Raw genomic sequence first — 19525 nt, forward strand, 5'->3', positions numbered from 1 at the left:
ACAGATAACCTTCACTATCATACACACTCCTTATATACCAGAAATATCTAATAGTAACATACGACAATGTCACTTATTCCGAACCCAGACAATGTGACGCGCAACTTCAATTGTCACACGTTATTCCTTACAATTCCGTCTTTCCCGAGAGCAGCATATACTTCCCTCTGCCCTACTACGGAACTGCTACCAGCTCCCAAGTTCCAGAAGCACTACATATAACTCAACATTACGACTCCAACATATAGTATTAGTACATATACCAACATCAATCAATAATCAATAAGCTAATGTACATGCAATCTTATCAGATCAAGACAATCATCAATAACCATCCTACTCTGCTACCAGGAAATTGATAGAGATCAGGGTGTGTATAATATTCCCACTACCACAGATAAGAGTATTCTCATAGTTACACGCACATACATCCATCATACGCTAGGGCCCATTTCACTAACATACGCTCAAATACTCTACCAGCAGCAATAAACCTGTGGAAAGAAAACTCCTAATCACCCTGCATCTATATCGAGGTCGATAAGACCTGGTTATTGAGACTGTCCATAAACATAATCTATACAACCTATACGAATAATCAAAATATAATACACAATAATTGACAAGAAATAATATCCAACACCATGTTCAAGTTATATTGCTTTATCTAAAATTAGTCAAATGAAAATCAAGCAGCATAAATCATTTTTCTCATAGTTACCTATTCTAGCTAAATGTCAGAACGGGTCAGGACAAGTCTCTCGGTAAAGTCTCTCAAGACGAAGTCCCTTCAGCATCAATCCTCAGCAACGCAGATTCGGTACGCGGCAAAGGCAAATGGCAAGTGGCAAGACCCTCTCTAGGCTAACAATTCTTATACTGAATCGAACAAAAGAAAGATACAAAGAAAAGTTGTAATGTCCGCTGGACCGCTGAGCAGAGCGAGAAGGAAAGGATGTAACATTGCTACATTCGAAAATCTCCGCTCAGGAAAAATCACAAAATAAAGACTACGGAACAGGAACCAATAATCGCAAATGTATCTGTTAGTTCTACTTCTCCTCGGCAATGAGACCAATGCTCAGAGTCTTTCTCTAAGGCTCCTTTGTTTTCCCAAGGCTGCCAAGGACGTTCCATTTCACTCGAAGATTACCCCGGCTGCTGATGTCCTCACGGAAAATTTCATAAAGCAAGCAAGGACTGTGGTCAGCTGACTTCAGGACCATATTCAGCAGGGCTCTCTTCCATCAGTTTTCTATTCTCAACTCGAGGCCAGGCTTACAAAATCGGCCATCTTTAACTAGGCCACCATAGGCCACAATAGACCATCTTAATTGAAAGAAACAAAAACAACGTTACCACAGCATAGTGATTAAACAGTGTTAACCCCACTAATACCCTTATGTGTATGCATTTATCTAGCACTTGCAACATAGAAAAGCATTATTCGGAAAGCGTTTTGTGCTCAAAAATAAACAGTACATAGCAACATTTAAACATGAAAACACGCACGTTATTTGTTAAACAGCACATTTATGCGCACCCACCTGTAACTCTCTCTCTTATTAGGACAAACGGATTGATTAATATAAACACACTTGCACAAGACAAATAATTATTAATAATTAGAAAATTAATATGACAAATAGACATGCCAGAGCTTCAAAAACCAACGAATTTTCAAACAGAAAACTCTGCTCCAGCACTAGCACCACACCACATAATCACTGGAATCGGAATGCTCTCCCATGCACTTTTGTCCCATTAGAAGGGCCAGTGGATTGATCCTGATCCTAAAATTCTACGATCTCTTGGGGTAGGAAATTCCACTACATCTGTCAATGTCTCTATATTTCAAAAATGCCAGTGTAGAGGTTTTTGGAAGTTGAATTCAGCATATATTGAAAATGACCTATGATTTTCCTGATTGATGCATCACATCATATGGTACTTTTATTATTCCAAGTGATTTTTATTGCAACCTGATATTAACAATTATTTTGTTTAACCATCATGGATACAGTGGAATGAGGGTTCACAGCATTATTTCACCTTCCTAATTAAGAATTAAAAACGAGAAAAGGGTAGATATGTTTCCTGTTATCTCTAATGAGGAGATCATGTGGACCCACCGACCTTTGGACTTTTCTGAAGGAGTGTCATGCTGAGCTAGTTTGACTGAAGAAAGGACTGTAAGATTATGGTCTTTATGTGGGAATGTTTTATATTCCATGCACTGCACAGGTTTTGCTTTAGCAGCCACTAGTACAGGTTGGCTAGCTAATAGTGCTTCACTATCTGTTTTTAAAGGAAGGTTTCACAACTGGGTCCTTTTTTTTTTTTTTTTTTTTTTTTTTTGTAGTTTCATTATTATGAATCTGATTGGGTATTATCGCATATAGAGTAGGAAAGTAACTAAAACCTACCAATAACTGTTTTTCACTCCTTGATATGAGGTTTTTCATAATTGATAGAGTAGATGAATCCCTCAAGTAATGCCTGAGGTTGGACAGTCACATCTATATCAGATGGCGCTTCAGTAAAACAAGTCTACCCCCAAAAATGGTTGCGGTGTTAGGCAACACGGCTCCATGGGCTTGTTGTTCAATCTAGTCTAACCTTCTACACAAAGCAAAAGGGTAATTGTTCAGTTGGTGAAGAAGATAATACCACAGAGACAAAGAGTCTCTTTTTATCATGGGGGCATTAGCACAGTCAGCAAGCATCAGATTCTGTATCCATCTCGGATAACTCACTCATATCCTCCTTGCTGGAATGAATAAGCAGAATTTTGGCAATTTGGTTCAAGGTAATGTGCATGCATTTTAATACTTTTCCTGTTCGATTGTCAATTAAATTCATGTCCTGGGTTGCAAAAAAGAGTGACCAGTTCTGTACTCGTCATGCAGTCATACCCAGTTGATCTGTAAGAAGTAGATGCATTCAGTTGCTTCTGTGAATATTAATTCAAAGAGATTCAATTTTCTGAGAGTGGCTGTCACACCAACACATTTTTAGGTCGAGCCTTGCAGTGCGCATGCGCAGCTCGCTTTGCGAGGCATGCAGTATTCAGTATAGAGTGGAAGCTCCGCCCATCTTTTTCATTGGCTTAGTTCCTAAATGCTGCCTTCTGATTGGTGTAAGGCTTGTTAGTCCCTCCTTATGACAGGCATGTCATCATTTGTATCCTTCCATGGCTACTGGCCCCTTTGCTTCGAGTGTTGCACGGTTTGTTTTATTTATACTGTGAGCACTATTTTCTTCCCATACCTCCCCCACCTGCAGTCGGTGCCTTCTCAGCTCGCCCCCACCAGTCCTGTTGTTCGTGCTTTCTCGCCCACGTGTTTGCAATGCAATAGGTCTCGCGTAAATGCGAGTTCTATTGCATTGCAAATGCTTGTTAGACTATGCAATGGCACGATGAAGTGAGTCCCAGTTGAGACTGAGGGATTGATAAGACCATGGGTCCGTTTGAATTATTTTTTGTACTCCTCATTCCTATCTACACTTAAATACATAACTATTCTTTATTGTGGATTTTCCCATCACCCCCACCTCCGTCCCATGCCTCTCCACACCACCTTCATATGAAGTGTTATTTATTGTATGTCCTTGTATCCAATTGTATAATTCTTCATGTGCTGTACTGTATAATTTACATAAATATAGCTTAAGCAAAATTAATAAACCGTTCAAATGACATTTTTACAGTTCATAAACCTAGAGGAGATAACAAATGCCTCAAAGACTGCTGTCATTGCCACATTTCGCTCTACTGTCTCACCGATATGTTAAGTCTTGGAATTCTTTTAGAGGCTGATGACATATGAAGTTTGCTGAACATTAAATGACTAGCGCCTTCGGCGTTGTGTTCAAGATAATGCAGTTGTCCTTTTTTTGTTGACGTGCTGTAGATTTTCTTTCAAATTTTCATAACATTCAGACATTTTCTCAGGCAGTTTCTTGGTTGCCTGTGTTTGTGGTTTAGAAACCAGAAAACAAAAACGAGCTAACCAAGATTATCTTCAACATGTGCTTGATGAAAGCCTCGTTATAATTTGTGGTGGTCACTTAGTAAGTCAGTTACTTCTAGATTAACAGAGTGGAACAGTCAACTCTGTCTTTCAAACTCTGCTGAACTGCATCACCCTTTGCCAAAAATGCCTGTGTGCCACGAGAGAACAAGGCAGGATATTTAAGAGATTCTGGCCACTAAGCATTTACCCGTTTCTGCAAACTCTTTCAACTGTAATTTAAAAGTACAAAAATGTTTCTCAGTAGTTGGGTTAGAGTCAATCCATTAAGATACATTTCATTTTTTCATGCACAATGTTTTATTCGAGTAGCTATTTGTTCTTAAATTGCAACCCAAAAATGAGGTAATATGGTTATGGGAATTTACTTTATTTCTTGTGTGTTTACTTTGCAGCTGATATTTATGACAAGGTGTGCAGTGAGATTGAGAAGCAGGGCTATGACTGCGAATGCCTTGGGGGTGGCCGCATAAGCCACAAAAGTCAGGAAAAGAAGATCCATGTGTATGGTTATTCTATGGTATGTAAAGTTGTAACAAAAAGCTATGAATTTGGGATGGAGGAAATCCTTTTCATGAAACAGGGCAAAAGGCCTGCTCAGTAAATGGGTTTGAGTATGTTCTGACCGTTGGATTAGTTCAGTAGGAATTTATTCGGAACGCTCCTCTTTAAGCGCCCCGTAAACATTCTGCACGGCACATAACCCATCTCCTCCCAGCATATCTTTAGAGAGGGTACGTGCAGTGCTTTTATTATGTTGTCTACTTTTTTTCCCCACTGATTGCTCAACATAGGTGTCTTTTGCTTGGATAGCCATATCGCTCCTGCAATAATGTAATGGCCAGTTAAAAAGCAATCTTATTTAGCAAACACATTTTATAGTTATTTCTCTTGCTATTATATGCATGCCAGAACTCTAGAGTGCTACATACCTATTTGACATCTGCTACATTTGGTGCTTCTAAGATAAGTTGACATCTGAGACACTAGTTCTGTGCCCAGTACTTTCTTTTGCTCTGCTTCATTCTTTTTTTTGTTTATATATATATATATATATCTTTTTATTGTAACGCATTCAAAACTGTGGCAGTACATCATCAAGCTTACAAGCACTGTTAATCCTTAGCATCCCGTCCTCCCCTGTATATTGCTCTTGGGCCACGCAGGGCCGCCATGCTCTGCTTCATTCTTGCTTTTATTCCATTTGTCTGTCAGACTGAGCACAAGGATGCTCTTTGAGTGTTCTTGATTGCCTGAAGAAATAACCACAGTGCACTATGCACAGTTATGCATGAAAAAGATTTAACGTTTCTCCCTAGGTTAGCCCCAGTCTAGAGGGGAAAAAACGCAAAGGGTAAAGAAAAAACTAACTGGAAATGGTGTCTCCTTTTGACTTCTGCGGACCCCCACTGAATCGTTAATTAGACTCCAAGGACCCCAACTGACCATTAAGGGAAATCAGGGACCCCACTTGGTCATTAAGGAAAGCCAGGGACACTGGCCTAGGCAATTTCTACAATTTGATCTTCAAAACAATAGCCAAATATACAGAAACAAGTTAGACATAAAACATATTGAAAAATGACGGCATATTTTATTTAACAAATACATTAAATTGAAATGTAAATTTTAACAGGAAGGTTGAAGCTTCTCTAAATTCGATGTTTAACTTTAAATGGTGAAGCAACAAACTAACCTCGAGCTTATTACTTTGTTTTTTCGGCGCTTCAATTGAGGCAACCCACAGTCCACATACTATCTTGTGTTTGCTGTACTTGTGCTGCTCATGTGAATGAGCCTATGGGTAATAACTTAATTTTTAGCTTCCAAATTCAGATTCTTTACAGAATGTTCTAAAATTTTCAGTTTTACAGTTTTTTTTTTTATTTAGGTAAACTTAATTGGTCTCCTAATATTATTGAATTTTCTATGCAGTTTCAGTTCCCCCGAGTCTGCATTGCAGACCCCCTCCCTTCCCCCCCCCCCGCCCCCCCCGCCCCCCCCCCCCCCCGAGGTTCTGCGGGCCACAAGCTAAGAACCACTGGAGCAGTTAATGATTGAAGATTAATACTTTAGACAAAATGGAGGGACGGCTTGGGCTTGAATAGGTCCCTACATGCACTATACAAAAGAAGGGTACGGAGTTCCTAGGTGATATAATAATCACACGCAATAAGCGTTAGCTTTTTATATAAAACAAGTTTACTACAGGTGAAAAGGAGGGGGATTCCTCCTTTCGGAACTAGGGCTCTCACACACCCAGCAAGCTAGGTGTCATGCTTCATCATATGAGCCTGCTCCTCGTCGGGTCGGCGCGGCAATGCCCGACGGGCAACCTTAAAGGGGCTCTTTATCTGAGATCTTTTGTTCCTTGCCGTAAGGGTGCAGTGGGTGTGAGGGGCCTAGGTTAGTGTAGATGTATGAAGTGATGTTAAAACAGGTAAGGGAGTCCCGTGATAAAATTTATTCAACAGATAAGCACCTCATAATTCAGTTTAATAAACACTCCTGCTCCTTAGACTGACTGAAAGATGTTCTCTATAAGCAGTAGAGGATCTCTATCCTTGTTTTTGATCTGATTTGTCTCTAATTAATACAAAGTCAATGATCTTGATTTTTTGGGGGGAAATACAAAAATGTATGAAGATGGTACAATTAAACCAATTAGCAAATTCTCCTATAGATAAACCTTGAGATTCTTTCTTGGATAAGTTTGATTAAAGAAAGAATTGAGTTGGACTAGGCTAAGCAAAAGCTTTAGAAAAAGCACAGTACTGCAAATGCACTGAAAAAAGCTCAGTCGCTATTTTATTGTACATGTAGTCCTTTATCTCGTCACCTGGTGACCAATAACAACATGAAGTAGAACAATATGCATTACAAAACTGTGACAAGAATATTATTCAAGTTGACCAACTTAGAAACAGATTGTACCCTTTAGTCAAGGAAATCTAAAAATGACATTCGGAAAGGCAAGAATGCCAAAAGACCACACTTCTGTACAATCCTCAAATGAAACTTGTATTAGAGAAGAGACCTCTCAAAGTTAATGATCAGCTATCAGCAGTTCAAATAACTCTAGAAGTCTTAATATCTGAGGAATATGTTTTTTTTTGGTGGCCCAGTCTTGACAAATAATCATTTCACGGGTGCCACTACCCATCAGTGCAGATGACAAATTATTATAAGTATCGTTCATAGAAGATCGAATATAAGGAAAGCAGTGCAGGACCGCTGAAATCTCTGATTGACCTGATGGAGAAACTCTGGAATGATTGGAATAACTTACTGTAGACCTCCTTTGATTCCCTTGTAATCTGTCTACCCAACACTAAATTGATAAGTTTAGAAAATGAAGTAGGACGTTGCAAACACTGTAATTAGTACCTAATTTTTTTCTTTGAAACTCATTGAAATGGAATCATCTGAGGTCTATCAACCCAGGCAGTTTCAGCTGCTAATTGACAAAAATTAGTCACATACGTCAATACATTAATTCCACAGTACACGTATCGCACAGTGCTTCCAGTAAATGCAGGTAGGAAAGTTTCATAAGTCTGCAACTTTCTGAATTCCTTACTAAATGAGATTTCCAGGTCACAACGGATCCAGAAAGGCAGTCATTCAGGTAACCCACTTTGACTCAATATTGACTAAAGTGCGTAGGATGAAATACCAATTGTATGGTGTGAACATCCAGGAATTCACTTATCTGGATCCCCGGAAAAACCACTTTGAGGAGCTGTCTACAGACCATAATATTAAGGTCTGCTTCAGAGCTGAAATCTCAAGGCAATTCTTGTGCTTGGTCCTGGGAATGATCCATAGTTCTACCAAACCCAGGGTTTCTTTGGCATTACAGCCGGTCAAGTATTTGCTACTCAGAAGGTTGTTGGGTTCCCTTCTTGGTTGCATGAAGAAATGGTGACTCCTCCCAGTAGTGGTGCCACCTTGGACAGAATAATACACATGAAAGTTGTCAGCGGCCAATGTAGAAAAATAGTCGACTAGTAAATCCAGACTGAAACGTAAAAAATCCAATCAGTGGAATCGGAGATATGCAGTTTTAAAGATTTCAGTGAAAATGGCGCCACAAAGCGCCTACTGTGGTTATTTGGTGATGCCGGACAGGGACAAAGTCAGAAGTTCAGGCCAACTGGGATGGAGTGCAAGCCGGCTACAGGGACCCACTTGGGTCCCCTAAACACAGTACCTTAATCCTGGTTGCAAAGAGATGGAGTCCAGCGGTGAGGATGCATCGAGCCGGGGAGGTGCGTCGTACAGCGGCAGTTCCTGGGAACTGTGAAGTGCGATGTGATGTCCTTGATTGGAGATGTGTTGTCCGCCCTGTGATTCCGATGGGCTGCTTTGGGTGAGGGCCTGTGTCTGCTTTGAGATTTCACATAGCAGTGGATCAGATGGGTTGCGTTGGGCGAGGACCTTGCTTAGAAATGCGTTACGCAGCGGCAGTCCTGATGGGCTGGACTGGGCGAAGCACAGTCCTTGCATTGGGGAAGTCCTTGCAGCATAGGCAATGAGTCTGCTCCGAGGGCTATGTGTTGAGCAGCACAGATGACGCACCGGTTCTGTGTGAGATGCACTGCGGAGGAGATGTGTTGGTTCTGCTGAATCCACAGAAGGACTGGCGGAGCACCTTCAGGCCGACTTCCAAGGGTCCAGTACTGGGGTGGCACCGCATGGGAGGGAAGGACTTGCAGATTGCAGAGTCCAGGTGCTGGATTTAGGGTTGTTGGAAGCCTTTTCTGTCCCCGAGGCTTCTGATCAGGAGGCCAGCCAACATTTGGAGTCACTCTGGGGTCCTGGGTTTAGAGATGCAAATCCAGTTTTTCTTGCGCAGGCAAGAGGTCAGTCAGTGGGGCAGCAGTCCATCTTGGCAGCAGAGTGGCAGTACTTTCAGCAGTGCAGCAGTTTCTCTTCCTGGCGGAGTCCATAGCTCCAGAAGTGTACTGAAGTTGGGTTTAAGGGTCCAATATTTATACCTGCTTTTCAATTTAAAGTAGAGGAAGCTTCTCAGAGGTGTCAGTCATTCTGTTCCTCCCTGTCCTGGCCCCAGCTTGTCACAAAAGAACAGCGCCAAGCCCTTTGTGCAAGTTCTCTGGCAGGAAAATTGTGATGTACAAGTGTGTTAGGTGACAGCCTCTCCCTTGTTTACTCAGTGGCCCATCCTGCCAAAACCTATCTCCCCTTTGTCTCCCTGAATGAGAGCAATACACAAAGACCAACTGCTAGCTACACCCAGTCATTTGACATGAAGACTGTAAGCACCAAATAGTTAGTGCACAAAAATGCCAACTTTCTAATATTCAGATTTGTGACTGAATAACGACTTTACCATTAAAGAGGGCTTTTAGTTACTGATCTTTAGACCTCAACCGATCTACATGCTCCCAAGTGAAAGTTATCACTTATTAAATGTAATAAAGTAACCCACGGTTATATTGTGGGAGAGGTAGGCCTGCAGTAGTGAAAAACGAAAATTCTGCGTTTTAACTCCCAGGACATGTAAAACTTAAAAGTACATGTCTAACTTTTTAAAATACAGTGCACCTTCCCTCATGGCTATTCACCAGGGGTGACTTATTTGTATAAAAAAGGAATGTTTTGTGCCTGGCAAAAGATTTATTTTGCCAGGTCAAAATGGGGTTTAAAAACTGCACATGCAGGCTGCAATGGGACATGAGGCATGTTGAAAGGGCTACTTAAGTGGATGGCAGAATCAGTGCTGCAGGCCCACTAGTATTATTTAATTTAAAGGCCGTGGGCACATGTAGTACCTCTTTACTATGGACGTAGAAGTAAATTAAATAGGCTGATTGGGTGTAAGCCAATTTTACCATGTTTAAAAGAGAGTGCAAGCACTTTAGTACTTACTGGTTAGTAGTGGTATATTACTCTGAGTCGTAAAAGCTAACAAAAAACGGTTCAGAAAAGGCAAAAAGGTATGGGGATGAGCCAGAAGAAAGGGCCAACTCCAACATTGTCAGTTTGAATTGTATACATTGCAGTACTTCATATTGGATTGGTAATCTTCGAGAGGGGGCCTTAACCCAGACCACCTTGTAAAGGGCAGTTTGTAATACTTGCCCACATCAGTTTCCTGAAGTTCTTGCTGCTCCTTTGGCTCACAAAGTAGCCCACGGTTGACATCCTTTGTCCAATGCTGAAGTCCACATTACTGCTGCTGGCCGTTGTGCTGCACTCCATGCAGCTCATGGAACATCCCTCTGGGTGGCCATTAATAAGGAGACGTCCGGTTTCAGGAGTTGCATGCAGTCGATTGCCGACTGGATGACCCTCAATTCCTTGAGGTTGAATGGCGACAAGACTGAGGTGCTGATTTTCGGAAAGGACAGGGACGCCTGGTCGAGTGAATGGTGGCCGCCATCATTGGGAACCTGTCCGACCCCTTTACAGTCGGCAAGGAACCTGGGGGTCATCTTTGACACTGAGCTGGCCATGAACCTACAGATCAATAGAACTGTAGCTACCTGCTGGGGAGTTCTAAAAATCCTTCGCAGAATAGCTCACTATTTATCTCCGCAGGCAAGAAAACAAACAGTCGTAGCATTGGTTGGATCTCGCTTAGACTATTGCAATGCACTATACACTGAGATTAACAAGGGATTGGTACTTCGCCTGCAAGTAACACAGAATGCAGCAGCGAGATTTGTTCTTGACCTTCCTTGCTCTGCCTCCGCCACATTAGCCAGGAAGAATCTTCATTGGCTACCCATTGAACAACGCATTTCTTTTAAAATTGTTTGCCTAGTCCATAAGGCTCTCACAGCAGGACCGACCGATGGACTGGGATCTCTGCTTTTTAACTATGTACCCAGCAGATGTCTCATATCGTCACAACAGAACCTCCTTGTCATCCCCCTCACCAAAAAAACAAGATGGGGAGGTAGAGCCTTTGCATCAGTGGCCCCTCGACTGTGGAATGCCCTCCCCTTCGAGCTCAAGGCCCTATCATCTTTGCCCCTCTTTAAGGGAGCTCTCAAGACCTGTTTTTTTAGGAAAGCCTATTACTAAGCATTGCAGGGCTACTCAATATATTATGTTAGGCGCCTTGATGCCCACTGGGCTGAGTTCTGCGCGATATAAATTTATTTTCATTCATTCATTCAGACGCTGTTGCAGTCTAGGCAGCGAGGATGCTTAACCACACAGCATCTAACATGCTGCCTGACAGTCTTATCACCACTTACAATCTTTTTCCTAGCACATATTTAACATTCATTGTCTGTCTCCATGGGAAGGACACACAAATTCAATGGTAGTACAGTACATAGTCGTACTGGTCAGTTCAGTGTAATCTATCTGGGGTCTTGCGTACTCCTGCTTTTCCCAGTCTCACTCAAAGATGAATTGTACGTGGTTTGGGAGCAGAGATTTTGAGGGAGCTGGTGACACAGAATCCTGAGCTGTTATTAAATTGTGCTGGATGAATGCTATTGTGGAAAGATGGTTTCTAAATCTAATGGGTTATTGTTATAGAAGATATTGTGTGATTGTTATCTACAAGGAAAACAAGATCACTGCTGATCATGAATATTTGGTAAGAATGCATCTATTAGCCGTAAGAGGTGGCTTTTCTTAGGTTTGTTACAATATCTGCCTTTAAATTGCACACCAGCAGGGAAGGTTAGGTTTTTCTATTCCTTTATCTCCCACTTTTAATGTCTTTGCCTTCTGTGCCTCTGTTTTTGGCACAGTGTAATCAGTTAGCAATGCTATACTTAGTAATGTTTCACAGGACATGACGAGGGTGTCAGTAATGATAAGTAAAGAAAGCAGACAAGACAGCACACACATTACAAACAGTACAAGTCTGGCTCAATGACATGAATAATGACCGCTTTGATCTCCAACTTTTACTGAATGCCTTGTCACTTCGATATACACTGGACACCAACCTTGCCTCCCACGGAGCACGTTTCCAAAATAGCAAAGACTGACTCCAGATCTTTCTTCTAAAGAAACTGCAAACACTTCTTCCAGAATGTGAAGTCAAAACTACCGTTCAAGCCCTTGTATTCTCGCATCAAGATGGCGGCAATGCCCTACTCTAAGGCTTGCCTGACTCCACACTGGCACCCCTTAGGGCACTGGTCTTCAAACTGTGGGGCGCACATCATCTCGGGGGGGGGGGGGGTCACGCATTGCAGCAGAATACCTCACCTTCTGTTGCGTACTTTCCAACGTCAAAAGTATGTTAGTTTCCTTCCCTATGTTTTTTTGCAGCCATCTCCAATGAAGCAGTCTGATTTGGAGGAAATGACCGAGCAACCAATCATGAACCAGTACCATTAGCCATGACCCTGCACCGATCACAGCGAGAGCACTGAAGGAGATGGATTGCTGCAAATTTTAGCTTCATAAAGCTCCAGAATGCCCACTACTTTGCTAATAGTGATACTTCTCCACTGCTGCCTTTCGCCTCCCGTTTGCTGCCTTTTGTTTTCAGCTTGCTGCCCTTCATTGGCTCGTGGGTGCTGCCCTTCGCCCTTTGGGAAGAAAAAAAAAACGTTCAGGGGTTGTTGGAATGTTTGCCATGTGAAAGGGTTACTCGGCTACTTGCTCCATGGGTCGCCTGACCTTACTGACCAGGCTTCTGCTGCCTGCAGTCGGTCGGGGTTTGTTGGTTGCGAGTTTCGGCCATGGCGTGTCTTTTGTTCTGTCCAACACAACATTGAGGAGTACATAGCGGTTTTGTAGCATTGCAGCAGTTTTAAAAGCACTGCAAAGTTCCTTGTGTATTCAGCAGTTTTTTAGGGTAACTATAAAAGTGTCATTTTAACTCTGGCGGTTCATGTACCTGCTGGAGAGAGAAGACTGTTTGTAGTGGCATGTTTTACTCATCTAAAGTAGCGCTGCAAAGACAGTGTACCTTGCATACCAAAGGAAAAATATTTTATGTATATAGCTCAGTAGGCTACAGCTTTTGTCAGATTTGTTTGTTATTGTGCAGTTAATAAGACACAATTGTAATATAGCACAGTTAGCTATGAGCTGCCATCAAAGCACTGCAAGCAAACTACATGGTACAGGTTAGAAAGCAGTTTTTTCCCCAGTCTTTCATTATCCTGATGTTGCTAAAAGAGGTTTTTTTGGGGTAGAGAATTCTTATTATTAAAGTTAGCCCTAACCACTGTTCTATTCTGAATCATGAGTTTGTGCTTTTCCAGACCAAGAACTCTTACAAAGTGCCTTCCAGTATAGATGGCATGTGAATCCTACACCTTGTAGTCCCCTTTGCTTTATGCAACATTTATCTATAAACTGATTTACACGTATGATTCATTGTCTCTGTGTGTGTTTGTGTGTGTGTGAGAATTAGAGGTCCTATAAAATATATGCACGAGAGGGGCTATGCCCTCGCCCCCTTTGTAGTGGTTAGGCTCGCTTGCTGCACACTCTATGCAACGTACGGGGCTGGCCTGACAATTTGCCAGGGCTGCTTTGGGTTCCCAGTCCGGCCATCATGACATATGCACTTCTAGCTCTTGCCCACTTGATCATTCTGTCCCTGGCAAAATAAGCAAGGGGGAAGAGAAGATGTGACTTTGGTTGCCATGGATAGCGCCTCTGGGCTCATCTCAGTGGTACACAAATTGCCCTCTGAGCACTATGTATCACTCAGAGAACCACCCTGGATCGGCGCTAATTCAAGTACCCTGTGCTGCAAAGTCTGATGCAGTAACACAAAGTTCACAGAAGCACCAAAATACTGGTCGTACCTCGGGCTTTTTTTGTGTCCTCATATGAGATGGGGAGGTGGTGAAGGGGAGTGAAACACTGCCCATTGTGCTGCTTCTACCTGAGCACTCTTGGACCGGAAGTTCAGGGCTGCCTTTGCACACACAATCCAGTCCACTTGGTATTCTGCAGTCAAAGCGCACATCTCCCTCTCCTGAAAGCACTTGGCATCCGGAGTCCATTGGTATGGTGGTTGGATAGTTAATTCTGAAGGACCTGCATTCCTCCTATTTCTGGAATCCTGGCATGGGTTTTTATGTCCGTGAACTGCAAAGTTTAAAAAAAACTATTCAACCTCATGCAGCAACTAAGACAACTTTCCCTACGAGGTGATGCTGAAAAGCTTTCAGTGCTAGATAAACAGCTAGAAGCTCTAAGTAACTGATGTAGAGATTTTTGTGCTTGGTGTTCCATAAACCCTGAATTCTCAAATGCGGAAGATGGGCAACGCAACCTGTGAGAGATTCTTCTGCTGTTAGCAAGACTTGTGGAATCTGGTCGATGAAAGGCTGCCCTTTTGATAGGTTTTGTATGTTCTACCACTGCAGAGAACGATGAGTCTGCCAACACTAGATATGTTAATTGACCCTGTGATTTATTCCACTGACGTACAAAGCATTCCTGTAGAGGACGCATGTGTAATCTTGTATGAGGCACTATTGCAATGCATGATGCCATCATCCCTAACAGTTGCATAAAAGGTTTGACTGTTAGGTATTGGTTGTTTTGAAACTGTAGCAATAGATTCTGACAGTTTTGAATTTTGGCTGTACTGGCAGAGGCTAGGGCTGTGTGAGTATTTATTATTGCTCCCAGATATGGTTGTATTTGTGAGGGTTAAAGATGGGATTTTTGTGCGTTGACTGTAAATCCCAATTGATGAAGAAGGTTTATGGTAGCTTGAGTGTGCTGTAGCCACCTTTGCTGTGTGTTGGTTTGGATAAGCTAATCGTCCAGATATGGAAAGACTTAAATCATTTCGTAAATACCCTGGGTGCTGTAGTTATTCCGAATGAGAATACTTTGAACTGATAGTCTTTAACTGCTATCACAAATCTGAGATATTTGCGATGTGCTAGGTGTACAGGTATATGGAAATACGCATCTTTTAAGTCTAGTGTGGACATAAAATCACCTTGCTGTAGAAGTACTTGTTGATGGGTAACCATATGAAAGTGTTCTGACAGTATGTATAGGTTTAATGTTCTGAGATCCAAGATTGGATCCGTCCTTTTTGGGGATAAGGAAGTAGAGTGAATAAACTCTTGATCTTTTATGTTGTATTGGAACCAATTCTATAGCTCCTTTTGTTAGAAGAGCTTATACCGCTTGTTTGAGGAGCTGTTGGTGTTGTGGCGATTGTTTGTGAACGCGAGGTTGAATATTGGGAGGATTGATGGTAAGCTCCAGGCAATAACCATGTTGGATAATCTCTAGAACCCATTTGTCTGTTATTAATTGCCAAATGGGAAGAAACTGTTCTAATCTTCCCCATACGTGATAAATGGTCGGGGGAAGTAATAAGTCACTTTGTTATTTGACTAAGAGGTGCAGGCTGGTGTAAATCTACCTCTTCCCTTAAAATTATTTCCCCTATAACCACCCTTGTAGAATCCTCTAAAGGGGAAAGATTGTGTTTGGGTCTTGTATGAAGACTCTGCCGCCTCTGTGGTGTTAGTTTTGGAACCTCCTCTATAAAAGGAGCAATGAAAGGAGCCTCTGTTAGGAGATTGAAGTGCTTCCATAGATTTTGCCATTTCAGTATCTTTTTTTCATTTTTTTCAAGGGATTTGTCTATTAGAAGGCCAAATAAATGTTCCTTATCAAAAGGTGCATTAAGAATGGTTTGCTGAACCACTGGTTTGAAATCAGAAATTCTGAGCCATGCATGTCTTCTTGGCATAATGCTAGTATTGATTCCTCTAGCTGTGGTATCTGCAGCATCGAATGCACACCTTGTATATGAATTATAAATGAGTTTACCCTCTTGTACTATTTTCCTGTGTTCTTCTGGAAGATGTTGTAATAATTCTTCAGTTTCAGGCCAGTGAGCTCTATCATATCTGGACAACCGGCCCTGCGTATTAGCTATACGCCAATGGGTAGCTGGTTGGACAGCTACTCTTTTGTCAGATGCATCTATTAGTTTAGATTCTTTATCTGGAGGCGGTGCGTCTCCTGATGTTTGTGAGTTTGCCCTCTTACGGGCATTTGAGACTACCAAAGAATCCAAAGGCAACTGACTGCTAATAAAAACTGGGTAAGATGGTGGTGGTTTACATTTTTGGTCCACCGTAGGTGTTAGTAAGCATGCTCTAACTGGGTTTTTAAAAATATATTCAGTGTGCCTCATCGTCCCTTTCAACATAGGCAACATTTGTGTTGTTTTGTGTGTGTTTCCTAAAGTTTCAAATAGGAAATCTTCTAGGCCTTCTTTGTGTAAGGGTACTCCATGATAATTGACTGCCCTAGCAATCCATTCCTAATAAGCAGTATGATGAGGAGGGGAAGGCTTGGCAGGGTATAAATCACGGTCTGTGTCCTGAGGTGGCTCTATATTATAATCATCCCATGGATCTGTTGGTGGTTGGTTAAAATGATCGTCATCCTCTCCTAAATCTGGATTTGTGTTAGGAGAACCGGATGGTGTAATGTGTACAGGACCTATATCCGGTATAAAAGGAATAGGTGAAAGAAGGTGGAGGGGTCTGAGGGATGTTAAGAGGGCTGGTAGCCATGTCCTTTTTCCTCTTCAAAGGGATCTTGTGTTCAGTGTCTGCCTTTCTTTTTGAAGGTATTACTGGTTTTGATATTATATGTCCAGTATCGGGACTGAAATGAATTTTCTTTTGTTTAGGGTCCAGCTTTTCTTCCATTTTCTTCAAAATCGTCTTTGGTGGTTTTAAAAGAGCATTTTTTTTGTTTTGGCACCGAAATCTTCAGTGCAGAGGTGGATGTGTCTCTTTTTTTTATTTTATTTTTTTTATTTTGATTCGGAACCAGTGGACGGGTTGTTGGAAGCACTCTCTCGGTGCCGACCATGGCCAACAGGCAGTGGTGGCCCAGAAGCCTTTTGCTTGGTAGAAGGAAGTTTGGGGGGGGGCAAAGGGGCTTTGTTACTCACGGCTCTATGTCCCGCTGGAAGGCCTTTGGAATCGAGCTCTATTTCCAGTTCCGAATCCAATTCTTGGATAGGGAAGGCCTCCTCCTCTTCGGCTGCTAATGCGTTCATTTCTTCCTGCCTGGTATCTTCTCTGAAGGTAATCCGGGGTGTGTTCTATGTTCTGTCTCTCCATCGAGCCTGACAGTCCCTAACGTCTTTTTCCACCGGAACGATCGACAAGCTTCGCAGTCTTCATGCTTGTGCTCTGGTGAAAGGCACAAGTTGCAGACTTTATGCAGGTTGGTGCGCAGGTATTTGGAGTGGCACTGATGACTGAATTGAAATGGAGTCTGTTCCATTGGCAGTGTAAGGTGACTGACAAGTCTAGGCCCGAAGACTGCCAACGGTGTTTTCTATACCGAAGATGGAGTTTTCCTATTTTTTTCCAACACACGGACGATGGTGAAATGCGTACGAAACGGTACTGACGAGGGTACAGTGGGTTCTGCACCGAGGGGATCTCCCAGAACTGTTTCGATCCGGAGCGCCGGAAACCACATCCAAACCCGATGGCGGAAAGAAAACAGTCTAAAAATAGAGTCTATGGCCATGCACATTATTACCGAAAGGAGGAGTCACCTTACCTTGTGACGGGAAAAGAGTTCTCCGAAGAACAACAACTTGCAAACATCCAGACCCAACACTAGATGGCAGGAGTATGCAAAGCATGTGTATCTACAGCACACATGCCTCGAACATAACATTTATTATAAAACATCTAGATTAGTTCAATGAATGTGAAGTAATGTCTTTATCTATATACTTAAAATAGCTATTTGCATTTAGCACACAGTTGCAATGTAAGATATTTTATGATTCAGAGGATTCTGTCAAGATTTTCACAAGTTAAGTAATTACTAGAAACCATTTGCCCATTATCTAGGTAGGGTGAATGCTAATGTTTTTGGTTTTCACATTCACATGGTATAGATAAACCTGACGTAGTTTATAAATTCACAGCATTGGTTTTAATCTTTTGTATTTTTTTTTTTTTTTTTTTTGCAGGGCTATGGGAAAGCTGACCACTCTATCTCCACCGAGAAGATAAAATTGAAATATCCAGGTTACACTGTCACATTTGCAGATGATGGGTACTGATGCATCCCCATTGATCTGTACCTTGAGAATCACCAAGCAGTTTTGTCATGCCTGTAATCACTTAACACTCGAAATATAAATCCTGCAACAAGGAACAACTTTGTGACTGTTGTTTGTTTAAAGTATTCAGGTTAAATATCACTCATCAGGACCTGCATTGGAGATTTTACGACTGACTTTTCTGCTCGACCTCTTGATCCCTTACTTGCTTTACATGTTCCCTTGTTTCAGCTTATCTTTTAGGGTTTGTCATAGGGAGGCGATTCTGAAAAGCAAATTTATGAGACAAAAATGAACTATATAGTTTTCCAGCAGTTTGTGGTGGATGGGTATGCTGAAGAAGGCCATTCAACAGAAGTTGTTCTGACTGTTAATCCTGGTACTGTTATGAGGCATCACAATGAGCTCTTGACAGCAACATTTGACTAACTCTTATAAGAGAGAATACAGGTGTACTGCAAATTGTCTCCTTGGAGGGTATGAAGAAAGTTGCACTGATGCTGTACTTGATATTTGGATGGAAGTTGAATGTTCTTGTAATATTGTCCTTTCAATGGGTGAATTTGCTGTTCTGCATATAAAGATTCATCCTGTATTTTACTATTTATTATGCTGAAATGTTATGGGTTTGGTTATCCTTTATCTTTACAGTACCCAGAGGTTGTTTCTTTGTGGCTTATATTGGCACCCATGCTGCACTCCCTTTTGCAACAGCTACAACTAACTGCACACTATACTGCCCTGATCTTAGAGTCTTGGGATGTAGGCTTTTACATCTTCCGGAGCCCCATAAGAATCAATTTCTTTTAACTCTTCCATACAAAGTAAAAGTGCCTGCAAGTGCCTGGAAAGATTATTGAGAAAGAACTTTTGATAAACACACTGAGGGGGGGACCAGGAGCAAGGGTTAAAGAGTAGGTCCTGTACCAACGCTCCTAAGTTAACTACTTAAACAAAAAGGTAACAGTTCCTAAGGGTGGCAGTACCAATGAGGTATCTTGCCTGAAGGGTGGAGAGGGAGCAAAAGAGAAGGTTCGTGGTGGTGTCTATGGTGTAGGCCAGATACTCCTGGGCGGTGTTCAAGGTGCCCTCACACACCCTTGCGGGTGCAAAGCATCATCATCGGGCGTTGCTCCTCGTGGGGGTGGCGCTGCAGTCCCTCACGGGCCCTTCAAGAGGGCTCTCTGTCGGAGATCTTTTGTTGGAGTAGCCGTAGTTGTGCGTGCGGGTGTGTGGGTATAGTGGGTGAGGTGGTGAAACTAAAAAGACCCTAAGGTACCCCAAATGGTTTATTAGTGAGTCCGTAGGGTCTGGATAAAATCTAACGGGGAGTGGTGCCAAATTAGCACTCCAAAGAGTAAGGGAAAGGATAGATAATCCTACTGCTCTCAACCCGTGTGTGAATTGTTAGAGTGAGAGTGAGGACGTGGAGTGGGTGGTCAACATGTTT

The 19525-nt window shown here is 42.1% G+C and overlaps 1 protein-coding gene across 1 annotated transcript in view; it reads left to right on the plus strand.

The window, feature by feature from the left end:
• The window catches only part of PHPT1 (phosphohistidine phosphatase 1), a 46944-nt gene extending 28269 nt beyond the window's left edge, over positions 1-18675 (plus strand). Inside the window, exons 2-3 of the mRNA XM_085611021.1 lie at positions 4430-4554; positions 17983-18675. Of these exons, the coding sequence (XP_085467147.1) occupies positions 4430-4554; positions 17983-18075 (218 nt within the window). The 3' untranslated portion in view covers positions 18076-18675. The remainder of the gene's footprint in view (positions 1-4429; positions 4555-17982) is intronic.
• Positions 18676-19525: the final 850 nt, after the last annotated feature.

This window comes from Triturus cristatus, chromosome 1_2 (genome assembly GCF_964204655.1).
Source record: "Triturus cristatus chromosome 1_2, aTriCri1.1, whole genome shotgun sequence".
In the NCBI taxonomy this organism is placed as follows: Eukaryota; Metazoa; Chordata; class Amphibia; order Caudata; family Salamandridae; genus Triturus; species Triturus cristatus.